Source organism: Dreissena polymorpha, chromosome 1, assembly GCF_020536995.1.
Source record: "Dreissena polymorpha isolate Duluth1 chromosome 1, UMN_Dpol_1.0, whole genome shotgun sequence".
In the NCBI taxonomy this organism is placed as follows: domain Eukaryota; kingdom Metazoa; phylum Mollusca; class Bivalvia; order Myida; family Dreissenidae; genus Dreissena; species Dreissena polymorpha.
In genome coordinates this window covers 105,767,827-105,793,625 of record NC_068355.1, presented here as the reverse complement: position 1 = coordinate 105,793,625, position 25,799 = coordinate 105,767,827, and the positions used below count along the sequence as shown (strand labels likewise).

The 25,799-nt window shown below is 34.6% G+C and overlaps 2 protein-coding genes and 2 long non-coding RNA genes across 20 annotated transcripts in view; 2 read left to right on the top strand and 2 right to left on the bottom strand.

Moving 5' to 3' along the window:
• The window catches only part of LOC127865197 (eukaryotic translation initiation factor 4H-like), a 394,459-nt gene that overhangs the window by 116,151 nt on the left and 252,509 nt on the right, over positions 1-25,799 (top strand). The window lies entirely within an intron of this gene.
• LOC127865166 (myb-binding protein 1A-like) overlaps positions 1-25,799 on the bottom strand; it is a 277,075-nt gene that overhangs the window by 236,318 nt on the left and 14,958 nt on the right. Inside the window, exon 4 of one of the 11 annotated variants that reach the window (XM_052405115.1) lies at positions 19,268-19,360. The exons of 9 other annotated variants lie outside the window; for them this stretch is intronic. In XM_052405115.1, coding sequence (XP_052261075.1) covers positions 19,268-19,360 — 93 coding nt within the window. Of the gene's footprint in view, positions 1-19,033; positions 19,127-19,267; positions 19,361-25,799 lie in introns of all 11 variants that reach the window. One more of the 11 variants, XM_052405114.1, reaches the window with a different exon arrangement.
• Positions 643-12,120, bottom strand: LOC127865262 (uncharacterized). The gene is made up of 3 exons (XR_008042551.1): positions 11,810-12,120; positions 8,373-8,543; positions 643-1,946 (listed from the first exon to the last, which is right to left on the bottom strand). It is a non-coding gene; the product is annotated as an uncharacterized LOC127865262 (long non-coding RNA).
• On the top strand, positions 11,945-16,294 carry LOC127865268 (uncharacterized). The gene is made up of 3 exons (XR_008042558.1): positions 11,945-12,268; positions 12,903-12,992; positions 15,452-16,294. It is a non-coding gene; the product is annotated as an uncharacterized LOC127865268 (long non-coding RNA).

Here is a 25,799-nt window from a genome sequence, read left to right as displayed (position 1 = left end):
TTGAAGAAGATTCAATTGTTACCTTTTTAAAATTAAAATTGTTCAGCATATTGTGTGTCTGAAATGATCATGCGGGGCGGAGTATCACGACCGTCCAGCGCATTACTGTGTTGGAAATTCCCAACGGTAACCAGTTACCAAGCATTAATGGGATTAATAATGTATTATAAACTCCCCGTTGGTCGTATTTTGTGATAACCATAACTTGCATAAGTCAGAGGTTAATTCCGCCACGCCAGGTCAATAAATACGCACAATATCTATGAGTTAGCGGTCGATAGTCGCATAATTTGGTATAAATTATATTAATAATAATGTTTCATAAATACGCACAATATCTATGAGTAAGCGGTCGATTGTGGCATAATTCGGTATAAATAATAATAATAATGTTCAATGTCAAAAATCTCTAAAAGCAACAGACGTAAGGTGTCTTCTGATTGGCTAACACTCAAGGGTCGGTGAAAATTGTACGTCGAAGTACATTTCTCGATCTACTTAGTAGGTCTTGCAGACTTTCGACGTCATGGTACGTCATATAGACACTAAGTACTGGTCCTACTCAGGAAACAGTTTGTTTCATCAAATGTCTCAATTCAACTTGACAGCTTGCTAAAGCATTTGCATTTAGCATACAGTACACTGATTTAACATAATCAAAATCATGTGATGTGTCAAATCAATTTTGATTGACAAATTTGACAGGATTTTTGTTTAATCCAATAAGTTTTAGACTGTCAAATAACACACACTACGTATTGAAAGCCATACCTGGAGCTTTCGTCTGTATATCACTGACTTCATCAGAAGAATGATTTCTACTGTTGGGAAACGTTAACACCACTAATTGTCTTCTTATTTATTATCAATGTATAATTATGTGTAACAGCATAACAACATACTTGATTCGCAATTAAAATATTTAATAAATACAGGTATCTTGCAGGTTTCTAATTTTCTTTCGCAAACTATTGTTGAATAGTTTAAATTTTGTCGCCACTAAAAAACTAGCCATTTTGTAGCAATTCTAAAATCACAGTCTAAACTGCATACACTTAGCTCTATAGTTACAATATGAATGCAAATATTAGAATGCATCATGTTATATCATCCATTTTTTTTTTATTTAAACATTCAAATAACACATAACACAGTACATATATAAAAAGGTATGTGGTATTGTGTGGAGATACAAAACACTTCACATCATTTATTTGCACATAAAAAATAGTTACAAAATAAGTAAAACTAAAACACAATCATCAACCTACATTTCAAGAATATTTACGTATATGAAATTACTAAGTGGTGTTATTGTATTACCTTTTACAAAATTAACATTGCTGGTTTTGTACTAGCCATAAAACATTTATCATGGATTAACAAGTAACAACCAATTTATTAATTACACAATAGAACGGAAATCATATTAATTACATTATGCATTTACTAAACAAGCTATTTGCTACTGTTTAGAATTACACTATCTTACTAAAAATGATCACAGGTACTTAGTGCTTTTACATACTTGTGGTAAGTTTTGTATTACTAGTTTGACAATTATCGGCAGACACTTGTCGATATACAGACAAAATTTGCATGGGAACTTCCATTTTTTTTCAGCATAATTGCCTTCAAATTGTTAATTTAACAACCCTTTGACATTGTTTGCACATCTGATCTTATTATACAATAGCTGATTTTTGTTTATAGATAGACATATATAGACTTTTCAAAGTTCTATAAAAGTTCACACATGTTCCATCCAAGTAAACAAGCAGAACCAATAAAGATCACCACAGATAATAACTGTGTGTATAGCTTGGAAATTTGATAGATCAGGAATCCCTCCTTTGTTGATTTCTGTAAACCAAAACTGTCAGTTTTGCTGGATAGAATGGCTTGTATGATGCTCAGCTCTTGCCTTCGGCTTCGCAGAACAGCTTCTAAAAACGGAAAACCAACAAATATCTTAAAATTTGATCAATAATGCAGACAATTTATAAATGTCTTGTTTTTTGTTGATTTCGAATCTGGAAGATTTTTTACGTAAGATTGTAGTACGAAAATCCAACGGTATCGGATTTTGTGGTTTTAGGCCTAAACTAATTATAGTGATATGTAACCTTTCGGGATATCGGTAAAGTGCGAGCAGACGAGGTGTAAATACGTTAAAAATTAAAGCTAAAAGACTAAAAAGTTAGATCGGAATATCTTTAAATTTTGTGAATAAATGTGTTTCTGGTGGATAACAACGACAACTTACCAGAATATTGCTCATAATCACACGTAAAACGTCTTTCTGAGACATTGTGTACACACCGGTCTTACTCGCAATAACGAAGTGACGTCACCATCTATGTATAGAATGCTTTTTGAGAGCGAATGAAAATGCGTCACATATTCTGACAAATAAACAGTAGGGTGTCGTTATTGAAATACCGCGAGAATACTGGAAGAATAGAGATGCCAACTATAATGTTTAAAACAAATAATTTTTTAACAAGCGTTTGTGATTTGTCTGGATAATAATAACATTAAGATATCGAAAAGATCAAAGCAAATAAATTCGACAGAAATCTAAGATTCGGCAATATATTTAAGACGGGTTATGTTCACTTAAATTGTGTTTGGTAAAGACTGTAACTATATGTAGTGAACCAGTCTTCGGCTTATACTCACTGAAGAAGAGCATTCAGGGGAGATAATTGAGTAATGACTTAATTCTGGAACGGTTGCGAAGAAAAACAAATAATGCGAGAATATTTAGTGCGATTCGCTACACAATTATGATGTCATTGATATAACTTTTCCTGAGGTATGTATTTACATGTGATTTAGCATATGTCAAAGTGTTTTTGATTTGTTCAAGGCCATAAATAGCATCGCGAAAATATATGTCGCGTGGCAAATTTTTTTTAGACGTATCCATATGTGGTATTCTTATGTTATTTTATGTCTAAATTCCCATATGTATGAACGGTCAACGCCCGCTTCGCGGGCTTTTGCCCGTATTATTTCATGAGGAATGCATCTACGTGTCATATAGCGTTTGTCGAAGTGTCTATGTGCTCCAGCGCTCTATGATTTTCCATCGCGAAAATAGGTGACGGCAGAAATTATTTGACTTGTATCCCTATAAGGTAATGACTCTTTGTATTTCAGAAAAGTGATACAAATAAACGGTCAACGCCCGCTTCGCGGGCTTTTGCCCGTATTAATGTCTCTTAGCTCAATACATCGACAACACTCAAGTATAAATGTATAAAGCGTAAATATATCAACTAACTGAAACTAATACACTTCATTAAATCCAAATCAGGTTTTCATGCTTATGTTTGCCCTTTTGTGAATTTACTTTGTCATGTCGAGACTAATGGCCCTATGTAATCCCCAGTCAAACGCTAAAAATTTAGGCCTGTGAAAATTTCAACTGGCCTGTGAATTTTTTCTGCCGGTAGGCCAGTCTGGCCTGTAAATTGTGACGGTCTTTCGCCATGTCTGATATTTGTGTTTTTTAACCATGTTTGAAAAAACAAGAGATGTGTTTGTCAGAAACACAATGCCCCCTATAGCGCCGCTTTGAAAAAATAAATAAAACAAGGGCTGTTTGTAAAACATGCATGCCCCCCATATGGGCTCTAAGTTGTAGTGACAGCCATTTTGTAAATATGTTTTTGTCACTGTGACCTTGACCTTTGACCTAGTGACCTGAAAATCAATAGGGGTCATCTGCGAGTCATGATCAATGTACCTATGAAGTTTCATGATCCTAGCCATAAGCTTTCCTGAGTTATCATCAGGAAACCATTTTACTATTTCGGGTCACTGTGACCTTGACTTTTGACCTAGTGACCTCAAAATCAATAGGGGTCATCTGCCAGTCATGATCAATGTACATATCAAGTTTCATGATCCTAGGCATAAGCGTTCTTGAGTTATCATCCGGAAACCATTTTATTATTTCGGGTCACCGTGACCTTGACCTTTGACCTAGTGACCTGAAAATCAATAGGGCTCATCTGCTAGTCATGATCAATCTACCTATGAAGTTTCATGATCCTAGGCATAAGCGTTCTTGAATTATCATCCGGAAACCATTTTACTATTTCGGGTCACAGTGACCTTGACCTTTGACCTAGTAACCTCAAAATCAATAGGGGTCATCTGTGAGTCATGATCAATGTACCTATGAAGTTTCATGATCCTAGGCCTAAGCGTTCTTGAGTTATCGTCTGACAACCACCTGGTGGACGGACCGACAGACCGACCGACCGACCGACCGACCAACATGAGCAAAGCAATATACCCCCTCTTCTTCGAAGGAGGGCATAAAAATTTACCTTTGACCCTGAAAGATTACCTTGACCTTGAACTTCCACCACTAAAAATGTGCAGCTTTATGAGAACGCCACTTTGAAATTATTTTTTTTGAATTTGACCTTGAAGGATGACCTTGACCTTGAAGGATGACCTTGACCTTGAACTTCCACCACTCAAAATGTGCAGTTTAACGATAACGCCACTTTGAAATTATTTATTTTTTTGACCTTTGACCTTGAAGGATGACCTTGACCTTGAAGAATGACCTTGACCTTGAACTTCCACCACTCAAAATGTGCAGCTTCATGAGAACTCCGCTTTGAATTATTTTTTTGACCTTTGACCTTGAAGGATGACCTTGACCTTGAAGGATGACCTTAACCTTGAACTTCCACCACTCAAAATGTGCAGCTTCATAAGAACGCCGCTTTGAAATATTTTTTTTTACCTTGAAGGATGACCTTGACCTTGAAATTCCACCACTCAAAATGTGCAGCTTCATGAGATACACATGCATGCCAAATATCAAGATGCTATCTTCAAAAGTGAAAAAGTAATGGCCAATGTTAGTTTTTTCGGACGGACAGACTGACTGACATACTGTTGGACAGTTCAACTGCTATATGCCCTACCGGGGGCATAAAAATTATTTTTTTGGGGTGGGGGGTGGGGGGGGGTATAGTGTGAGGGTGTGGTGGTCATTTATTAGATGATCTTTAATTTAAAAAAAATAATGGGGGGGATTGAGGGGGATTCGGGGGGGGGGGGCTTGGGGGATGGTTTGGGTGGAGTCTATTGTGGTATGTCAGGTAAGAGTTGTTTTGTCAAAGTATCAATCAAATCTTATCATAAATAAAGAAGTTATGGCAATTTTAGCAACATTTAATAATTTGACCTTGAGAGTCAAGGTCATTCAAAGGTCAAGGTAAAATTCAACTTGCCAGGTACAGTACCCTCATGATAGCATGAAAGTATTTGAAGTTTAAAAGCAATAGCCTTGATACTTTAGAAGTAAACTGGATCTAAACACAAAATGTAACCATATATTCAAAGTTACTAAGTCAAAAAAGGGCCAGAATTCCGTAAAAATGACAACCAGAGTTATGCAACTTGTCCTTTACTGTCCCCTTATGATAGTTTGCGAGTGTTCCAAGTATGAAAGCAATATCTATGATACTTTAGGGGTAAAGTGAACCGAAACACAAAACTTAACCAAATTTTCAAGTATAAAGGGCCCATAATTCCGTCAAAATGCCAGTCAGAGTTACATAACTTTGCCTGCACAGTCCCCTTACGATGGTTAGTAAGTGTTGCAAGTATGAAAGCAATAGCTTTGATAATTTAGGAAAAAAATGGACCTAAACACAAAACTTAACCAAATTTTTAATTTTCTAAGTATAAAAAGGGCACATAATTCTGTCCAAATTTTCAATTTTCTAAGTATAAAAAGGGCACATAATTCTGTCAAAATGCCAGTCAGAGTTACATAACTTTGCCTGCACAGTCCCCTTATGACAGTTATTAAGTGTTGCAAGTATGAAAGCAATAGCTTTGATACTTAAGGAATAAAATGGACCTAAACACAAAACTTCACCAAAATATTCAATTTTCTAAGTATAAAAAGGACACATAATTCTGTCAAAACGCAAGCCAGAGTTATCTAATTTTGCCTGCCAATCCCCTCGTGATAGTAAGTAAGTGTACCAAGTTTGAATGCAATAGCATTGATATTTTATGAGAAAAGTGGACATAAACGCAAAACTTTACCGGACGCCGACGCCAAGGTGATGACAATAGCTCTTTTTTTCCCCAAAAAATACATGAGCTAATAATGCAAAAAAAATATGTGTGTTTTTTAACCATGTTGAAAAAAAATATTTTTCTTGGAGGGGGATGGGTTGGGGGGGGGGGGGTATAGTGTTAGGGTGTGGTGGTCACTTATTAGATGATCTTTAAGAAAAAACAACACTTTTTTTGGGGGGGGGATTCGGGGGGGATTCGGGGATGGTTTGGGTGGAGTCTATTGTGGTATGTCAGGTAAGAGTTGTTTTGTCAAAGTTTCAATCAAATCTAACCATAAATAAAGAAGTTATGGCAATTTTCGCAAAAATTAATAATTTGACCTTGAGAGTCAAGGTCATTCAAAGGTCAAGGTAAAATTCAACTTGCCAGGTACAGTAACCTCATGATTGCATGAAAGTATTTGAAGTTTGAAAGCAATAGCCTTGATACCTTAGAAGTAAAGTGGATCTAAACACAAAATTTAACCATATATTCAAAGTAACTAAGTAAAAAGGGCCCTAATTCCGTAAAAGTGACAACCAGAGTTACGCAACTTGTCTTTTACTGTCCCCCTATGATAGTTTGCGAGTGTTCCAAGTATGAAAGCAATATCTATGATACTTAGGGGTAAAGTGGACCAAACAAAAAACTTAACCAAATTTTCAATTTTCTAAGTATAAAGGGCCCATAATTCCGTCAAAATGCCAGTCAGAGATACATAACTTTGCCTGCACAGTCCCCTTATGATAGTTAGTAAATGTTGCAAGTATGAAAGCAATAGCTTCGGTACTTTAGGAATAAAATGGACCTAAACACAAAACTTAACCAAAACTTTCAATTTTCTAAGTATAAAAAGGGCACATAATTCTGTCAAAATGCCAGTCAGAGTTATATAACTTTGCCTGCACAGTCCCCTTATAATAGTTAGTAAGTGTTGCAAGTATGAAAGCAATAGCTTTGATACTTAAGGAATAAAATGGACCTAAACACAAAACTTAACCAAAATTTTCAATATTCTAAGTATAAAAAGGGCACATAATTATGTCAAAATGCACGCCAGAGTTATCTAACTTTGCCTGCCCAGTCCCCTCATGATAGTAAGTAAGTGTAAAAAGTTTGAATGCAATAGCATTGATACGTTATGAGAAAAGTGGACCTAAACGCCAAAGTTAACCGGACGCCGACGCCAAGGTGATGACAATAGCTCTTTTTTTTTCAAAAATAGATGAGCTAAAAATCATTCTCCATCAGAAACAAGGGCTGTTTGTAAAACATGCATGCCCCCCATATGGGCTGTCAGTTCTAGTGGCAGATATTGTGTGAATAAGTTTTTTGTCACTGTGACCTTGACCTTTGACCAAGTGACCTGAAAATCAATAGGGGTCATCTGCCAGTCATGATCAATGTACCTATGAAGTTTCATGATCCTAGGCCTTATTATTCTTGAGTTATCATCAGGAAACCATTTTACTGTTTCGAGTCACTGTGACCTTGACCTTTGACATAGTGACCTGAAAATCAAAAGGGGCCATCTGCCAGTCATGATCAATGTACCTATGAAGTTTCATGATCCTAGGCGTAAGCATTCTTGAGTTATCATCCGGAAACCATTTTAGATATTGCAAAACTTTAACCAAGATTACAGTTTTGGACAAACACTATTTATGAATCACTGTGACCTTGACCTTTGACCTAGTGACCTGAAAATCAATAGGGGTCATCTGCCAGTCGTGATCAATGTACCTATGAAATTTCATGATCCTAGGCCTAAGCATTCTTGAGTTATTATCTAGAAACCATTTTACTATTTTGAGTCACTGTGACTTTGACCTAGTGACCTGAAAATCAATAGGGGTCATCTGCCAGTCATGATTAATGTACCTATGAAGTTTCATGATCCTAGGCCTAAGCGTTCTTGAGTTATCATCCGGAAACCATCTGGTGGACGGACCGACGAACAGACGGACCGACATGAGCAAAACAATATACCCCCTCTTCTTCGAAGGATGCATAAAAAAACGCATCTGTTGGGAAGTCCAATATAATCCTAAACTGTAAAAAAATCTGTTCGGAAGCCCAATATAATCCTAATCGGTTCATAAAAAGTTTAACTAAAACAGTTAAAGGAACATCATTGAAGTTTCATGCCTGCAAGATCTTGCCAAGAACATTAATTATTTACAAGTCAGAATAGTCACGTTCATAGGTCAGATTTACAGTCAAGCACGTCTCGGCAGTTATGTGAGATTATGTAAGCTTTAAAATACCTTTGCAATGATATCTGCCAGAAGGCTGGTTCCTGTGTGACTATCTAGCATAAAGGAGCCGGGGGTGGCCATCAAGCTGCGCAGGCTGGCCAGTTGTAAATCAGCACTGCCACTTTCACCCACAAACCTCCCTAGCAAGGCCATCTGACACAGTAAAACCACGGTTGTTTCCTTTAAATAGCAATTATAGGGGCAAATGAAAGCACATTTCCAGAGCTTTTCAAAAGTTCTTACCTAATTTTATTCCCCTAAATATAAGACATCATATACGATTTTGTTGTTTCAACCTTTAGAATTATCAAGTAGGACTTATGTGTTAATTTACATGAATTGCGACACCTTAAGGGTTTCGCGGGATGGAATTAGTGGGGAGACCAAATCAAATTGAAAATCGATTATTTCTGAGCATTTGATGATGTTTGCCATGGCCCCTGATTAGATACCTTAACAAGAGGGCCAAGATGGTCCTAGTTCGCTCACCTGAGAGGAGTCCGTTCATTCAATCTTTACCAAATGTCAAACTTGACCTAGCTATTGTCCATTCAAACATCCTGGTCAAGTTTCATCATTATTTCATCTGCTAGTCATGATCAATATACCTATGAAGTTTCATGATCCTAGGCGTAACTTGAGTTATCATCCAGAAACCATTTTCTAAGTTGAGTCACCGTGACCTTGACAGCCATTGTGTGAATACGTTATTTGGCACTGTGACCTTGACTTTTGACCTAGTGACCTGATAATCAATATGGGTCATCTGCGAGTCATGATCAATATACCTATGAAGTTTTATGAACCTAGGCATAAGCGTTCTTGAGTTATCATCCAGAAACCATTTTACCATTTCAGGTCACTGTGACCTTGACCTTTGACCTAGTGACCTGAAAATCAATAGGGGTCATCTGTGAGTCATGATCATTTTACCTTTGAAGTTTCATGATCCTAGGCATAAGCGTTCTTGAGTTATCATCCAGAAACCATTTTACTATTTCAGGTCACCCCTACCTTGACCTTTGACCTAGAGACCTGAAAATCAATAGGGGTCATCTTCGAGTCATGATCAATGTACCTATGAAGTTTCATGACCCTAGGCATAAGCGTTCTTGAGTTATCATCTGGAAACCATTTTTCTATTTCGGGTGACCGTGACCTTGACCTTTGACCTAGTGACCTGAAAATCAATAGGGGTCATCTACGAGTCATGATCAATGTACCTATGAAGTTTCATGATCCTAGGCCTAAGTGTTCTTGAGTTATCATCTGGAAACCATTTTACTATTTTGGGTCATCGTGACCTTGACCTTTGACCAAGTGACAAAAAAATCAATGAGTCATCTGCGAGTCATGATCAATGTACCTATGAAGTTTCATGATCCTTGGCATAAGCGCTCTTGAGTTATCATCCGGAAACCATCTGGTGGACGGACGGACCGACATGAGCAAAACAATATACCCCCTTTTTTCAAAAGGGGGGGGGCATAATGAGAAAACTGCCCCCCTCCCAGCAGCCATGTTATTCAACTGACCGGAACCATTTTTGAACACAACTCTCGTATCAAGGATATTTCATGAAAATTGGGCCAAAAATGTGCATTCTACTGTGTTCACATGTTTTCACTATATACATATAGAGAAAAATGCTCCGCCCACTGGCAGCCATGTTTTTCACCAATCCCGACCATTTTCAAACTCGTCCGAGATATCAATAAAACCAGTGTTTCGACCAACTTTCATGATGATTGGGCAAAAATTGTGACTTCTAGAGTGTTTACAAGGTTTCTCTATAGCCAAATAGGGAAAACTGCCACTATATACATATAGAGAAAAATGTGCCGCCCACTGGCGGCCATGTTTTTCCACTGATCTCGACCATTTTCGTACTCGTCCGAGACATCAATTGAACCAATGTTTTGACCAACTTTCATGATGATTGGGCAAAAATTGTGACATCTAGAGTGTTTACAAGGTTTCTCTATAGCCAAATAAGGAAAACTGCCCCGCCCACTGGCGGCCATGTTTTTAACGGATCGAAACCACTTTTGAAGTCAACCAAGATATCATTAAGACAAACATTTTAACAAAGTTACATGAAGATTGGGCATGAAATGTGACTTTTACAGTGTTTACAAGGTTTTTCTTTTATTTGACCTAGTGACCTAGTTTTTGACCCGTCACAACCCAGTTTCGAACTCGGCCGAGATTTCATTAGGACAAAGCTTCTGACCAAGTTTCATGAAGATGGGACAAGAAATGTGGCCTTTAAGAGTGTTTACGAGCAAATGTTTACGGACGGACGGACGGACATACGACGGACAAAGACCGGTCACAAAAGCTCACCTGAACAATCAGGTGAGCTAAAAATATATCAAACAGTTTAAGGTTCATGGGGGGGATAAAATTCATTAAAACTTCGCTTTGGTTTTTCTTCATTGAATGTGGTACAATATGGTCAAACTATATATCATTTTAAAGCTAAAGACGGATAGAATAACATAAACACATTTTTGACATTCAATATTTGTGTGCTTTATTCATATTTTGGTTTAAAACCAATACTTTTTTACACTAATTTACAACATCTCAATCTAAAGTTAGGAAGGATATGCACTACCTTAAGGTTCATGGGGGGGATAAAATTCATTAAAAATTCGCTTTGGTTTTTCTTCATTCAATGTGGTACAATATGGTCAAACTATATATCATTTTAAAGCTAAAGACGGATAGAATAACATAAACACATTTTTGACATTCAATATTTGTGTGCTTTATTCATATTTTGGTTTAAAACCAATACATTTTTACACTAATTTACAAAATCTCAATCTAAAGTTAGGAAGGATATGCACTACCTTAAGTTGAATAAATACAAAGCTATATACATATACAAGGTCAAGTTAGCAACATTTCACAGAAAATTATTGTCATAAAACAACAAATGAGTTTTTATTCAACTGCCTTTTTTGGATAAATATCCTAAACATAGTTCTAAAAATAACTAAAACGTAACTACTTTTTAAAAATTCATGTATGGTGGATAATAAGAGTCACAATTCTATTTCAAAGGCTTAACAATTTTGTTATTTACCTCTCAACCAAATTGCAAATTTTAAACCATCTCAAATTGAAATAGATTGCAGACGAGATATAGAATTGTAAAGGAATTTAAAGAAATTGGCAAAATGATTGATTTTATATTTCGATTCCTTCTACCCATTTGAAAGCGTGGCCATCGCTGTGATCCGTAGAAAAACGAGCAAAACAAATCGGTCGAAACCACGTGCAGTGGTGAGAAAACCGGGTATGTGTATACACATACCTGAGATAACACATACTTATTTTGACAGTTGGGTGGCAACTAGTAAAACAACTATTAACATTAATCAGCAAGAGATCGCACTAAATAACAGAAATGACCACGTAGAGATATCATCACTTACCCTATTTCAAATATTTTCCATCTGAAAATTGTCCCCCACACGTCTTTTTTAGTTAATTTGTATTGTTTTCTGGAGCCGAAGTGCATCTCACAGAATATCCATCCAACTTCCGTTGTTTTCACTTTCGTTATTAAAAACTCCGTTTAAAAGAATTATTTATACTTTTCGATTGTTACAGCGATGTATTATATTATATTATCAATAGAATAGTATACCGTGATGAATTGAACGGAGTAACGTATCGATCTTTCTGTCAGTCTGTAAGCGTACTATTTTATGCGCAATAATAAAGTACATGTGATTCGACAATGATTGTAAACATTGGTGAAATGCTTCTTACATAGTTATTCTTTTGAGTGTTAATGAGGTCTGATCGTGCAGTTTGCAAACATCAACGGAAAGATTACAATCCAATGCATTTGTCATCGTCAACCGTTTGGAATGTCAATTAGGCGATGAGTGAGTTTTTAGCATGTTTCTTTCTAGTTTATTAATTTAAAAATGGCTGCCCCCATGGTGATGAAATGACATGTGTTCGAGTTTTGATATTTCTAGATATGCAAACTTTTTTTACTATTTAAGCGTAACTTGCCCTCGTCAATGTCGATATTATTCACTAGTTATATAATTTTCCGCCGAAATACGTGGAATAAACATGATTCAGATTTTCGAAAATAATGTATATTTTAGTGTTAGGCTAAAATCGCTTTGTATTTTGATTGATTTTGTTGATGTTATGATACGTTGATGTACACAATTGGTAGCAGTTTGAAGGAAAAACATCCATTCAAGCATATATGTATACATTATCAATGTGGCACTCTTCCTTTAGTCAAATTTGAGTTCAATGCTAGGGGTACTCGCTTCCATTTCGCAGACTCCTTCTTTGATCTATCTGCAAGCTCAGATCCTTCCTCTTCACAAGAAACATCAGTGACAAATGACAATATATTTGACTCTCTATATGTATTACGACAAAAACATCCTACTGACTTCATCTGTGCAAGCTTAAATATAAATAGTCTAAGACACAAATTTATTTACATCAAAGAATTACTTACAGATAACATTGTTGATCTTCTGTTTATTTTAGAAACAAAAATAGATGACTCTTTTCCTGATGCAGAATTTGAAGTTGATAGTTACCACATATGGCGAGCTGATAGAAACCAACATGGAGGAGGTATAGCCGCATATATACGGTCTGACATTGCATGTGACAGAAAGACAAATCTAGAATTTAATAACATCGAATCGATTTCTATAGAGGTTACACTTGGTAAATTCAAATGGATAGTTTTTGGCTGCTACAAACCACCAGTATTAGACAATGAAACCTTTCAAAAAGATTGTACTTTGATCTTAGATAAATGCATGAAAAAATATGACCATTTGTTACTGATTGGAGATTTAAATTATGATATAATGAGTAACAGTAAAAGTCAACCATTATTTGATGTATGCGATATCTTTAGCATAGAAAATGTAATTACAGATCATACTTGTTTTACGAAAAATGCAGACCCAAGTCTGGTAGATGTCATTCTAACAAATAAACCAGAACTTTTAGGAAAAACTTGTAACTTTAATTGTGGCTTAAGTGATGTTCACAATCTTATTGGTGTGCAGCTAAAACATAGCATACCCACCAAAAGACGAGAATATCGAAATTACAGAAGTTTTAAAAATTATGATATCATTTCTTTTCAAACTGAGTTAGAAACACAATTTTCACGTGTCGACTTTAACGAACCAGATGTAAATAAACTTTATAATACTTTTGAGGAACACTTTTTAAATGTAGCTGATAAACATGATAAACATGCACCAATTAAAATGAAAAAAGTCCAAAAGAAACCAGTGCCATATATGAATAAACAATTAAAAAGTGTAATTTATAAAAAAAGAATGCTCCATAACAAATATTTAAATAACAAGAATACAAAAAATTAGGAAAATTACAGACAACAAAGAAATCTTGTAACCAAAATACAACGTAAATCTTTAAATAATTACTTCATTGAAAGGTGTACAGGGGGATGCAAATCTCAGGATTTCTGGAAAATTGTCAAACCTTTTTTTAACCAACAAAGGCAGTAATATCAATAAAGACACTATTCTAAACGAAAATGACAAGCTTATTACTAATCAAGAACAAGTAGGGGAAATATTTAATAACTTTTTGTAAACGTGGCACAAAACATAGGAAATGAATCCATAACAGTTGATGAAAATCACCCTAGCATATCTATGATATCCTTAAATATCAAACCTAATCAATGTTTTACCTTAAACCCTGTCCGTGAGGATTTTGTAGGAAAGCAAATTGGAAAACTAAACACTAAAAAGGCAGTAGGCATTGATGGTATATCAAGTAAATTGCTGAAGGCAGCTCAACCTGTTCTGACAGGTCCTTTAACCATTATTATAAACTCTAGTATTAGTTATTCAACATTCCCTGATAAACTTAAAATAGCTCAAGTAAAAACATAACATAAAAAAATAGTAATTTAGATAAAGCAAATTACAGACCAGATAGTATTTTACCCACACTGACCAAAATCTTCGAACGATCAATAAATGAACAATTAGCAACATATTTTAACAATCATTTTAACCCTTTTTTATCTGCTTTTAGGAAAGGCTATGGTTGCCAAACTGCACTTTTAAAAATAAAAGAAGATTGGAAAAAATCCTTGGATGAAAATTAATTTGTTGCTGCAATTTTAATGGACCTATCTAAAGCGTTCGATTGTCTCCCTCACGACTTGATACTGCTAAAACTTAAAGCATATGGTATGTCCGAACACTCAACCTATTTGCTAAAAAGTTACCTCTCACATAGAAAACAGTGTGTCCGTATGGGAAATTTAAATAGTCAGTTTTTACACCTATACAAAGGAGTTCCTCAAGGGTCTATTCTTGGGCCAGTTTTATTTAACATTTTTATAAACGACATTTTTTATTTCATTTCAAATAGCAGCTTGTATCATTATGCTGACGACAACACCCTTTCATACTCAGGACAGAATTTAACAGATGTTGTTAGTACTCTCGAAGAAGATAGCAAAACATTAATAGCTTGGTTTTCAAACAATAAAATGCAAGCCAACCCAGATAAATTTCAAGGATTTGCCATTGGAAAAAAATCTAGAGAACATATTACATCCTTCAATCTTGGAAATAATCATACTATTAAATGTGATGAAGAAGTAAAATTATTTGGTGTCACAATTGATTTTCAACTTAAATTTAATAGCCATATATCTAACATATGTAAAAAAAAGCCTCAAGGCAATTAAATGTTTTGAAAAGAATTGGAAAACACCTTTGTAAATTAGGTAAACTTACCATCTATCATTCTTTTATCCTATCTAGTTTTAACTATTGTCCTGTAGTATGGCATAACTGTGGGGAAGTAAATACAAAGAAAATGGAAAAAATTCAAGAGAGAGCATTAAGATTTATTTATGACGATTATGTTTCAACTTATGACGATTTGCTGAATAAGTCAAAATTGCCTTCATTAAAAATTAGGAGACTAAGATCAATTATTTTGGAAACATTTAAAATAGTCAATAATCAAACTCCAATTTATCTTAATGACCTTGTAAATCTTAAATCTAATTCCTATTCTTTTAGATACACCAGAACTGCTGAAATCCCCCAAGTAAGAACATCAAGTTACGGCATCAACTCTTTCCGTTTCGGGGCTGCCAAACTGTGGAACTCTCTCCCCCAACATTTCAGGGACCAATTACATTTCAATCAGTTCTTCAGTTTGGTTAGCTCATGGGACGGTGAGAGCTGCCGCTGCTCCTATTGCATGTATCAAACATAGTTGCTAAATTTTGTTTTTTTGTTGTTGCTTGCATGCTCTATGTTTTCATGCATACTGTGATATATGCTTGTTCATGCAACGAAACTGATTATTAAATATGTTAGTTGCTTAAAAAAAATCTTTTTATTTGGCTTTTTGTTGCTAGCTCGTTTAAGGTGCTACATTTTTTAGATTTTGTTGCTTGCTTGCTTTTGTGTTGCATGCACACTGTGATATACGCTTTTCTTTTTACTCATGCAACGAACCTGATTTTAATATAAATATGTAAGTTAAATCATTATAAGTAAAATATACTTTCATTAAATATGTAAGTGCTTAAATTTTGGCTTTTTGTTGCTTGCTTGTTTAAGTTGCTAAAATTTTGGCTGCTTGTTGCTTGCATGTTTCTTATGTTTCATGCACACTGTGATATATGCTTTTTTATATATAAGCTTAATCATTATTAAGTAAATATACTTTCATCCTAACTATTGTAAATCCTTTAAGTAAATAATTATGTTTTAATTACAAGCTTACTTTTTTATGTGTTTATATATTTTATATAGCCGCTAAGTTTTATATAGTTGCTAAGTTATTATCATGTGCTTTGTTAGTAAACTAAATATGCCTTTGATATTATAACAAGAAATATGAAAATTTATTTATTTATTTATGCCTTGTACATAACCATATTACTTTTTGTATGTGTCGGTCAATAGCTATACATAGCTAATGTTAAACTGTTATTTATTGTTAACCGACTTGAAATAAAAGTTTGTATCTTGTATCTGGTCCCACATTTTTCAAAATGAAGCCTCTACATGAACCTTAACCAGCTTTTATTACTGACCACTGATATTAACATCTGGCATACAGCAAAGTGAGAGGGTCAGTAAGCTGAGTGGTAAATAGTTACACACTGCAATGATCAATATCTGGGGTCTAACAAATTCTAGAGCAGAACTAAAAATAGATTGGGAAATATGACTCAGCAGGTTAAACAATGGAGATAGATACTGCAAAATTGTGTACATGTTGTCTTAATTTCAGCTTTCTCTTAGTTGATAGGCTTACCATACGTAATAATGACTAAAACAGTTGTTAATTTTGAAAATTCTGTGTTATGAAAAATTAAATAAAACAGTTAATGGTACATAATACTGACATAATAAAACCAAACTTTACTACACAGGACACAAATTTTCTGACCAAATTTCATGAAGATTGGGCAACTGAATTAAATAAAACTAGAGTGTTAACAAGATTTTACTATAGCTGTATAAGGAAAAATGCCCCGCCCCATTGGAAGCCATGTTTTTCAAGCAAACATAATTATTTTCGAACTCATCCAAGATATCATTGAGACCAATCTTCTGACCAAATTTCATGAAGATTGGACAATAAATGTGGCCTCTAGAGTGTTAACAAGGTTTTACTAAAGCCATATATAGCCATATAAAGAAAAATTCCCCGCCCCTAGTGGCCATGTTTTTAAAGCAACAAAAACCATTTTCGAACTCATCCAAGATATCATTGGGACAAATCTTCAGACCAAGTTTCATGATGATCGGAAAATAAATGTGACCTCTAGAGTGTTAACAAGGTCATACATTTCAATATAATTTAAAATATAACTTAAGAAGAACATGTGTCGAAAAATGCGAAATAAGCGAGATATTTAATTTAGAAATCGAAAATGTCTGTACAGTAGAATTCGCCAGAATGTATATCATGCATGTATGATGTGAATCTTAATTTAGTTTAATGGTTGTTTTTAAATTCCTGCAGCGATGTCTATTCATTTGACACACGAACACTAACTACGATCCTAATAAAAAGAGTAATTCTTCGGTTATTGTAGGAAAATATGTACAAAATATCTTCGTCACCATCAGCTCAGGGCCCTAATTTGTCTTTGCTGCATTTTATGAAATTCGTCTTCAATATCTTGCCTATTTTGTGTTATTGTAACATGTATTTATCAACATATTACAATTTAACACATATAACAATCATATAGTCTCGCTTTAATTGTTTGACAAAAGAATGCCATATTGTACAGAATCATCAAAAAATAAAAAATATATTCAAAGGTCTGCTATCTTCCAGAATGTAAAACTATCATTTATAATTAATTCCACTTAATCTTCTTGTGCTTTAAACAAATATTTTAAAAAGGGAGACAACTCTGTCAATTCAACATAATTTTTCATTTGCAGTTACTTCCCTTGACATGATAAACTATATAGTGTTCAAAAGCTGTTCTTACTATATAAATATAAGGAAAATGACCCCCCCCCCCCAGCGGCCATGCTTTTTTACCGATCAGAACCATTTTCGAACTCATCTGTCATATCCAAAAAACACATGTTCTGACCAAATTTCATGAACATTGGACCAAAAATGTGACTTCTAGAGTGTTCCCATGTTTTCACTATATACATATACAGAAAACTGCCCCGCCCCCTGGTGGCCATGTTTTTTCACCGATCTGGACCATTTTCGAACTAATCCAAGAAATCAATAAAACCGATGATTTGACCAACTTTCATGGTGATTGGGCAAAATTTTGACTTCTAGAGTGTTTACAAGGTTTCTCTATAGACAAATAAGGAAAACTGCCCCGCCCACTGGCGGCCTTGTTTTTCAACACACAGGAACCACTTTTGAACTCAATCAAGATATCATTAAAACAAACATTTTGAAAAAGTTACATGAACATTGAACATAAAATGTGACTTCTACAGTGTTTACAAGGTTTTTCTCTTTTTTACCTAGTGACCTAGTTTTTGACCTGGCACAACCCAGTTTCGAACTCGGCCGAGATTTTATTGGGGCAAAGCTTTTGACCAAGTTTCATGAAGATGGGACAAGAAATGTGGCCTTAGGAGCAAATGTTTACGGAAGGACGGACATACGACGGACAAAGACCGGTCAGAAAAGCTCACCTGAGCAATCAGGTGAGCTAAAATGAAGAAATTCATTTCCCATGACTATTATATTAAAAACATTCAAAGAGCAGTTTTGTGTCCAATAAATCACTCATTCCATATTTACTCAAAAAGGTGATGAAAGATCTCCAGCAGAAACAGCAGCACACTAATCATATATGCACTTTAATTCATCATTACCATTTTGTATCTATACATCCATTTGTATTTCCAAAGCACTTTGAAAACATTATTACACTATAATTAATGGTAATATTTATCTTTGCACCTATGTTCTTTGCATAATATCAAGCATGTTAAACACATTTGCATAACAGTTTAAGAACATAATAATCTTTTAATAAAGTAGCCAGTTAAAGATTTAGTAATACAATTTTGCTTTTTAATACATTCAGTAGGGTTACAATACAATGCTGAAAGATGTTCCACACAACTGAATAATTAGCATGTTACCATGCGTCTGATTCTGACTGATAGTTCATCTGTCCTCTTTGGTCTAAGGGAGGCTACAACAGTGACAATGTCTGGAACCAGGATCTCCTCCATCTGCAATGTGGTACACATGCACTAGATAAGTGTATTCTATGGATACTTGACACAAATTCCTATGAATACAGGTAGTTAATCAATAGGGTTACAATACAATGCTGAAAGATGTTCCACACAACTGAATAATTAGCATGTTACCATGCGTCTGATTCTGACTGATAGTTCATCTGTCCTCTTTGGTCTAAGGGAGGCTACAACAGTGACAATGTCTGGAACCAGGATCTCCTCCATCTGCAATGTGGTACACATGCACTAGATAAGTGTATTCTATGGATACTTGACACAAATTCCTATGAATACAGGTAGTTAATCAAAGAACTGACAGTACTGGTGTGACATGCTTTTGAGAGGATGGATATAAAAGCATCAAGTTAAGTTTATCTACATCACCACAATCACCACAATTGTATATGGTGGTACGAAAAAAAAAAATTGGTACAAAAATTTTGCGAAAAAAATTTGGGTATGAAAACAAATTTGGGTACGAAAAAATATTTGGGAACAAAAAAATTGGGACCGAAAAAAATGTGGGTACGAACAAAAAAGCGGAGATGAAAAAAAAAATGGGAACGAAAAAAAAATTGGGTACGAAAAATTTTAGGTACGGAAAAAAAATTGGGGGAACGGGAAAGTAGTACCTGTGGGGAACTTGACCCACACTCGCACATTTTCTGCCCTTTCCGTCTAACATCAGATAAGTTCCTCGAAGGCAATAATCAATCGGGACACCTCGGACAATTCCGCCATATCGGCGATCGTCTCTCGGGTGTATTTGGTGGAAGGATATGTCTAACGCCTCTAGGCGGAAGATATTACACCGAAAATGTAGTTCGGGTTACACACCAATAAACTTGCACTAAATCAACCGATAACATAGATATACAAGGACCAATATCTTTAAGGAGTAATATAATAGAATATTTATTAATGTTATTGTTTAAAATTAGATATTATTGCAAGCAAAATATTCAAATTTTAATGAAATGTTAAGAAAGCCAATAAGTTGTTTATTGAAGTGAAAACAATATTATTCAAACTTAAAAGAATCAGTATTTATTAAATTATATTCATTGCAACTTTGCTGATGTTCGGCTGCAGGCAACAAACTTTGAGATGTAATCAATATGTTTATGTTCTATACCATAAATAATCGTACAACACTGTACAGTGAAAACTCTCGGTGTGATATAAGAAATAGTAAACTCCACTTTGGTCCCAATAGCATTATAGTTACCAGACAGGGAGTTACAAACTGTATATGGACCATAGCCATACAGCCCTCAGTGGGGCTATTATCAGTATTGAGACACCTGAAATGTTTCATGGAATGGAATGAGTGGGGCTTGATTGAATTTGAAAAACGATTCTTTCTGTACATTTGATGATGGTAACCATACAGTACTTCTTGCAGATATTGTTTATATTTTATCCTAGGCATTTTAATTCCAGATGTTGTTATCCCGGCTAGGCAACTAGCTTTTCAAAGCCTTGAACAATCTAGTGCCATTAAAATTAGGGACAGTGTAACAATGTTCAGTTTGGTAATATTAATATATTAACTTTGCCCTTGGAAATGAACTCAATTCAGAATGGCCTCTCAAAATAAGACATACTGTATTGGAAATGTTAAAACTGAGCAGTGGTGTTGTTAAATTTTATAGTATTTATCTTTTAAGACACTTTAAGATACATATCACAGGCATGCCCATGGTTTTGGGTCGGTACTCTTTAGATGGGAAACAAAAACAGTAAATACACAATAATTGTAAAAATATATTTTCCATCCCTGACTGCCATTACTGACATGAAGTAATTTAACTGTAATATGTCTGGAAACAGTGTCAGTCACACTTTTCTAAATATTGATTTATTTATGCATATGTATATATATGTCAGACAAGTACAGATCATACAATACAGTCAATTTATAACATTTAACAATTGGAAAACAATTACTAGTATCACAGGTTTTGGATCACAATGCATTGATATATCACATTTTGAATATCACAGTCAAAGTTAATCATTTAAATTCAGTTACAAGTAATTAGTCAGTGTATTTGGCAGAGATCTGAAATAACAAGTAGTTACAAGATGTTGAAATCAAGACATGATATATATACCACAGGATGTGCCATGAAAGGTTTGCAACTTATTTCCAATGGGGCCCTATAGATGGGTGGAAAATGTACAAAAATGGTGGCATAAATACGCATTAAATATCATTAATATAGTCTTGAGATCAAATAGTAATTAGCATATATTATTAGAGAGCATTAGTTACACAATGTATACTACTATCTTGTCATCACATTTAAATGTACGTACAAATACTTTATTGATGACTTATTTGAACAACAGTAATATATATATATATATAAATACAAGTTATGTGTATATATATATATATATATATATATATATATATATATATATATATATATATATAAACCAATCACATAAAACATTAATTTAAACAATAAGACTACTAGTTACAAATACAATCAGCATCTTCTTTCAATTTCAATCATATTGTCTGTGAGAGAAGTTTTCACTTTGTTTTCAAATTCATATTTATTCTTTTATAACGATTTTTACATCAGCAGGTAAACAGTTCCAGTCTTTGATCGTTTATAGTTAAAAGTAGTGCTGGTAAAACCATTCACTTGAGGACATTGAGGTAAATAAAAGTTGTCTTTACTATGTCTACTGTTATCACTATGTATATCAGTCACTAAACTAAAATTATTATACAAAATAGGCCATTTAAGAAGGAAATTTCTTGTTAACAATTTTATAAACATGGTTGGGTGTTATTTGCTTTACTCTGTTTTGAACATTTAACCAACCAATACTACTAAAATCTTTAACTTTCAACGATCTTCTAGAGTCATATCTATGAATAAATTTAACAACTTTATTCTGTACAACTTGTAATCTATTTTTAAACTGTTTACTAATACCATTGTACTATGAAGAGTCAAAATGGCATTGAACCAATGAGTTACATAACAATTTTCTTAATTCCATATTCAAACAGTGGTTTTGTCTATGCAAGAACAGAGGTGTAGTTGCTATTAGGCACAGCAGGCTCGGGCCTACATTTTTTTTTGAAACATGAAAAAATTAAAATTGCTTCAACTCGAAAAACGCATTAAAACGTTGACCATGAAGGTGGTGAGGTGTAAGAAATCTGCATTTCATATTGACATGATCCTCAGGCAATGGATTCTGGCCTTGTTCAAAGGACATATCTTCCATTTATCAACTCTTCTTTTTTCTATATAGACATGCAGACAGTATTATTGGAAAGAATTCCCATGGTTTGACTTGTGAATGAGTGAGTGTTATAATTTTAAATGTTTTTCTGTTCCATTTTGTTTTAAAATTTAGTTCTATGGTATAAAGATAATACAGTAAAATTTAGTTCTCTGACATTGAGATAAAACAGTAAAATATTAAAGAAATACAAACCAAAGCCTTGTATTTTCTTACCTTATTATTTGTCTAGATATGCTTTAAATCTCACCACAGGCGTTATAGGATTTAAACAATTTCCGGAGGAGGTCCCCCGCACACACCCCCCGTTTTTATGTAACATATTCGGGCCTACAGCTCAAAAAATGCTAGTTACGCCCCTGAAGAATCTTTTTCTTGAGTTCACCTTTTTAATAATATTATTAACAATAGATGTAGCAGAAAGATCAGTGTCGAATATTGAACCAAGGTGTTCAACAGATTATTGAGAAACAATAGTGTGATCATTACATTTTACATTAAAATTAAGAAGTTTAGATAATTTCCTTTTGGAACCAAACACTATACATTCAGTTTTTCCAAGGTGTAAAGACAGTTTGTTATCCACTAACCATTTAAAACAATTTTCAAGTTCTTTAAAAAAAACACTACTGATGATACTAGGATCTTTGTGAAAATAAAGGATGACACTTTCATCAGCATATAGAATAAGTTTACATAAATACAATAATCAAAAATCACTAATATCCTATATCAGTGTTAAGGCATTATGAAATGGAAATGGGTGTGACAAGTAACAAGAACCCTACACATTTACATCACAAAACATCTGATATCTACAATGACTTGATATAATATATATGTTGAAAGTTAATATAAAGAGGACAATACAAAAGAATGTACAAAAGTAGTAATAAATACAATACAACCAGTTTACAATGTTAAGATTTATGCAGTTGTTGGCAATAAGAGAACAATTACCATTCTTAACTTTGAATTTTGCAACTTTGAGCTATATAAGTGCCCAATGTTAACACTCAGTGAATGTTTAAAACCAACTTTTATGTGCTGTCTGTCGGAAAACTTACACATTTCTATAACTTTTGCAATATTGAAGATAGCAACTTGATATTTGGCATACATGTGTATCTCATGGAGCTGCACATTTTGAGTACTGAAAGGTCATGGTCATCCTTAAAGGTCAAATATACGGCTTCAAAGCGGCGCAATTGGGGGCATTATGTTTCTGCGAAACACATCTCTTGTTTTTACATGAAAAACCACAGACATTGTTGGAATTTGCCACATATTAGGCATTGTGTATACATTTTTAAACTTAATTTTCCACACAATGAAACAACTTTTTAAAAAGGCACCAACAAATGTTCCTCCATCCCCTTTGCACGCTAAACAAAGCATCAGTTTTTTAGCTCCACTGGCCAAATTTGTTAAAATTATGCCCCTGGGTTAAGTTTGACCCTGCGCCAAGGGTCACAACATTGAACATAATCTTATATAAGGCCTATTTTGTGAAAACTTTAAAAACTTCTTGTCCATAACTGTATGGCATAGGGCTACCAAATTTGGTATGTAGTGACATGTAATAGTTCTCTTCTTAGTTTGTGCAAATTATGCCCCTGGGGTCAAATTTGAAACTGCCCCGGAGGTCACAAAATTGAATATATGCTTATTTAGGGCTAAAACCTTCTTGTCCATAACAATCAGGCTTAGGGCTACCAAATTTGGTATGTAGTGATATCTTATAGTCCTCTACCAAGTTTGTTCAAATAATGACCCTGGGGTCAAATTTGACCCTGCCTTGGGGGTCACAAAATTGAACATACGCTTATATGGAGCCTTTTTATAGATCTCTACCAAATTTGTTCAAATTTTATCCCTGGGGTCAAATTTGACCCTGCCCCGGGAGGTCACAAAATTGAACATATGCTTATATAATGCCTATTTTGTGAAAACTTTAAAACAAATCTTGTCCATAACCATAAGGCATAGGGCTACACAATTTGGTATGTAGTGACATTGTATAGTCCTCTACTTAGTATGTTCAAATTATGCCCCAGGGGTCAAATTTGACCCTGCCCTGAGGGCCACAAAATCAATTATATGCTAATATAGTGCCTATTTTGTGAAAACTTTAAATATCTTCTTGTCCTTAACCATAAGGCTTAGGGCTACCATATTTGGTATGTAGTGACATCTAACAGTTTTCTACCAAGTTTGTTAAAATTATGCCCCTTTGGTCAAATTTGACCCTGCCCTGGGGGTCACAAAATTAAACATACGCTTATATGGAGCCTTTTTTTGTGAAAACTTAAAAAACTGCTTGCCCATAAACATTGGGCCTAGGGCTACCAAATTTGGTATGTAGTGACATCTTATAGTTCCCTACCAAATTTGTTCAAATTTTATTCCTGGGTTAAATTTGACTCTGCCCCAGGGGGTCACAAAATTGAACATATGCTTATATAAGGCATATTTTGTGAAAACTTCAAATATATTCTTGTCCATAACCATCCAGCCTAGGGCTAATCAAATTTGGTATGTAGTGATATCTAATAGTCCTCTACCAAATTTGTTCAAATTTTATTCCTGGGGTCAAATTTGACCCTGCCCCAGGGGTCACAAAACTGAACATACGCTGATATGGGGCCTATTTTATGAAAACTTTAAAAATCTTTTTGTTCATAACCATTGGGCCTAGGGCTACCAAATTTGGTATGTAGTGGCATCTAATAAACCTCTACCAAATTTGTTCAAAAAATGCCTCTGGGGTCAACTTTGACCCTGCCCCAGGGGTCACAAAATTGAATAAACGCTTATAAAGCGCCTATTTTGTGAAATCTTTAAAAATCTTCTTGTCAAAACCATTCGGACTTCGGCTACCAAATTTGGTATGCAGTAACATCTTATAGTCCTCTACCAAGTTTGTTCAAATTATTCCCTTTGGGTAAAATTTGACCCTGACCCGCAGGTCACAAAATTGAACATTATATACGCTTATATCTTGCTTATTTTGTGAAAACTGTTAACATATTCTTATCCTTAACTCTAGGACCTAGGGCTACCACATTTTGTATGTAATGAGGTATAGTAGTCCTCTACAAAGTTTGCTCAAATTATGCCCCTGGGGTTAAATTTGACTCAGTCCAGGGGGTCACAAAAGTGTACATGTGCTTAAACAGGGCCTATATTTAAGTATTTGCACATGCCAATAATATTTGTTCCAGCCTTTTTTTCAGCAGTGGAGCGATGCAGGGTCATCGTGGCCCTCTTGTTTATAAGAATATGTCAAAATGGGCAAGTCAGGGACAATACTGTCTAAATGCCCTTTTAACAACTCTGATGACATGCGGCTGTAGTAAATTTTCTCTGTAAATTTACAGCGAAACACAAA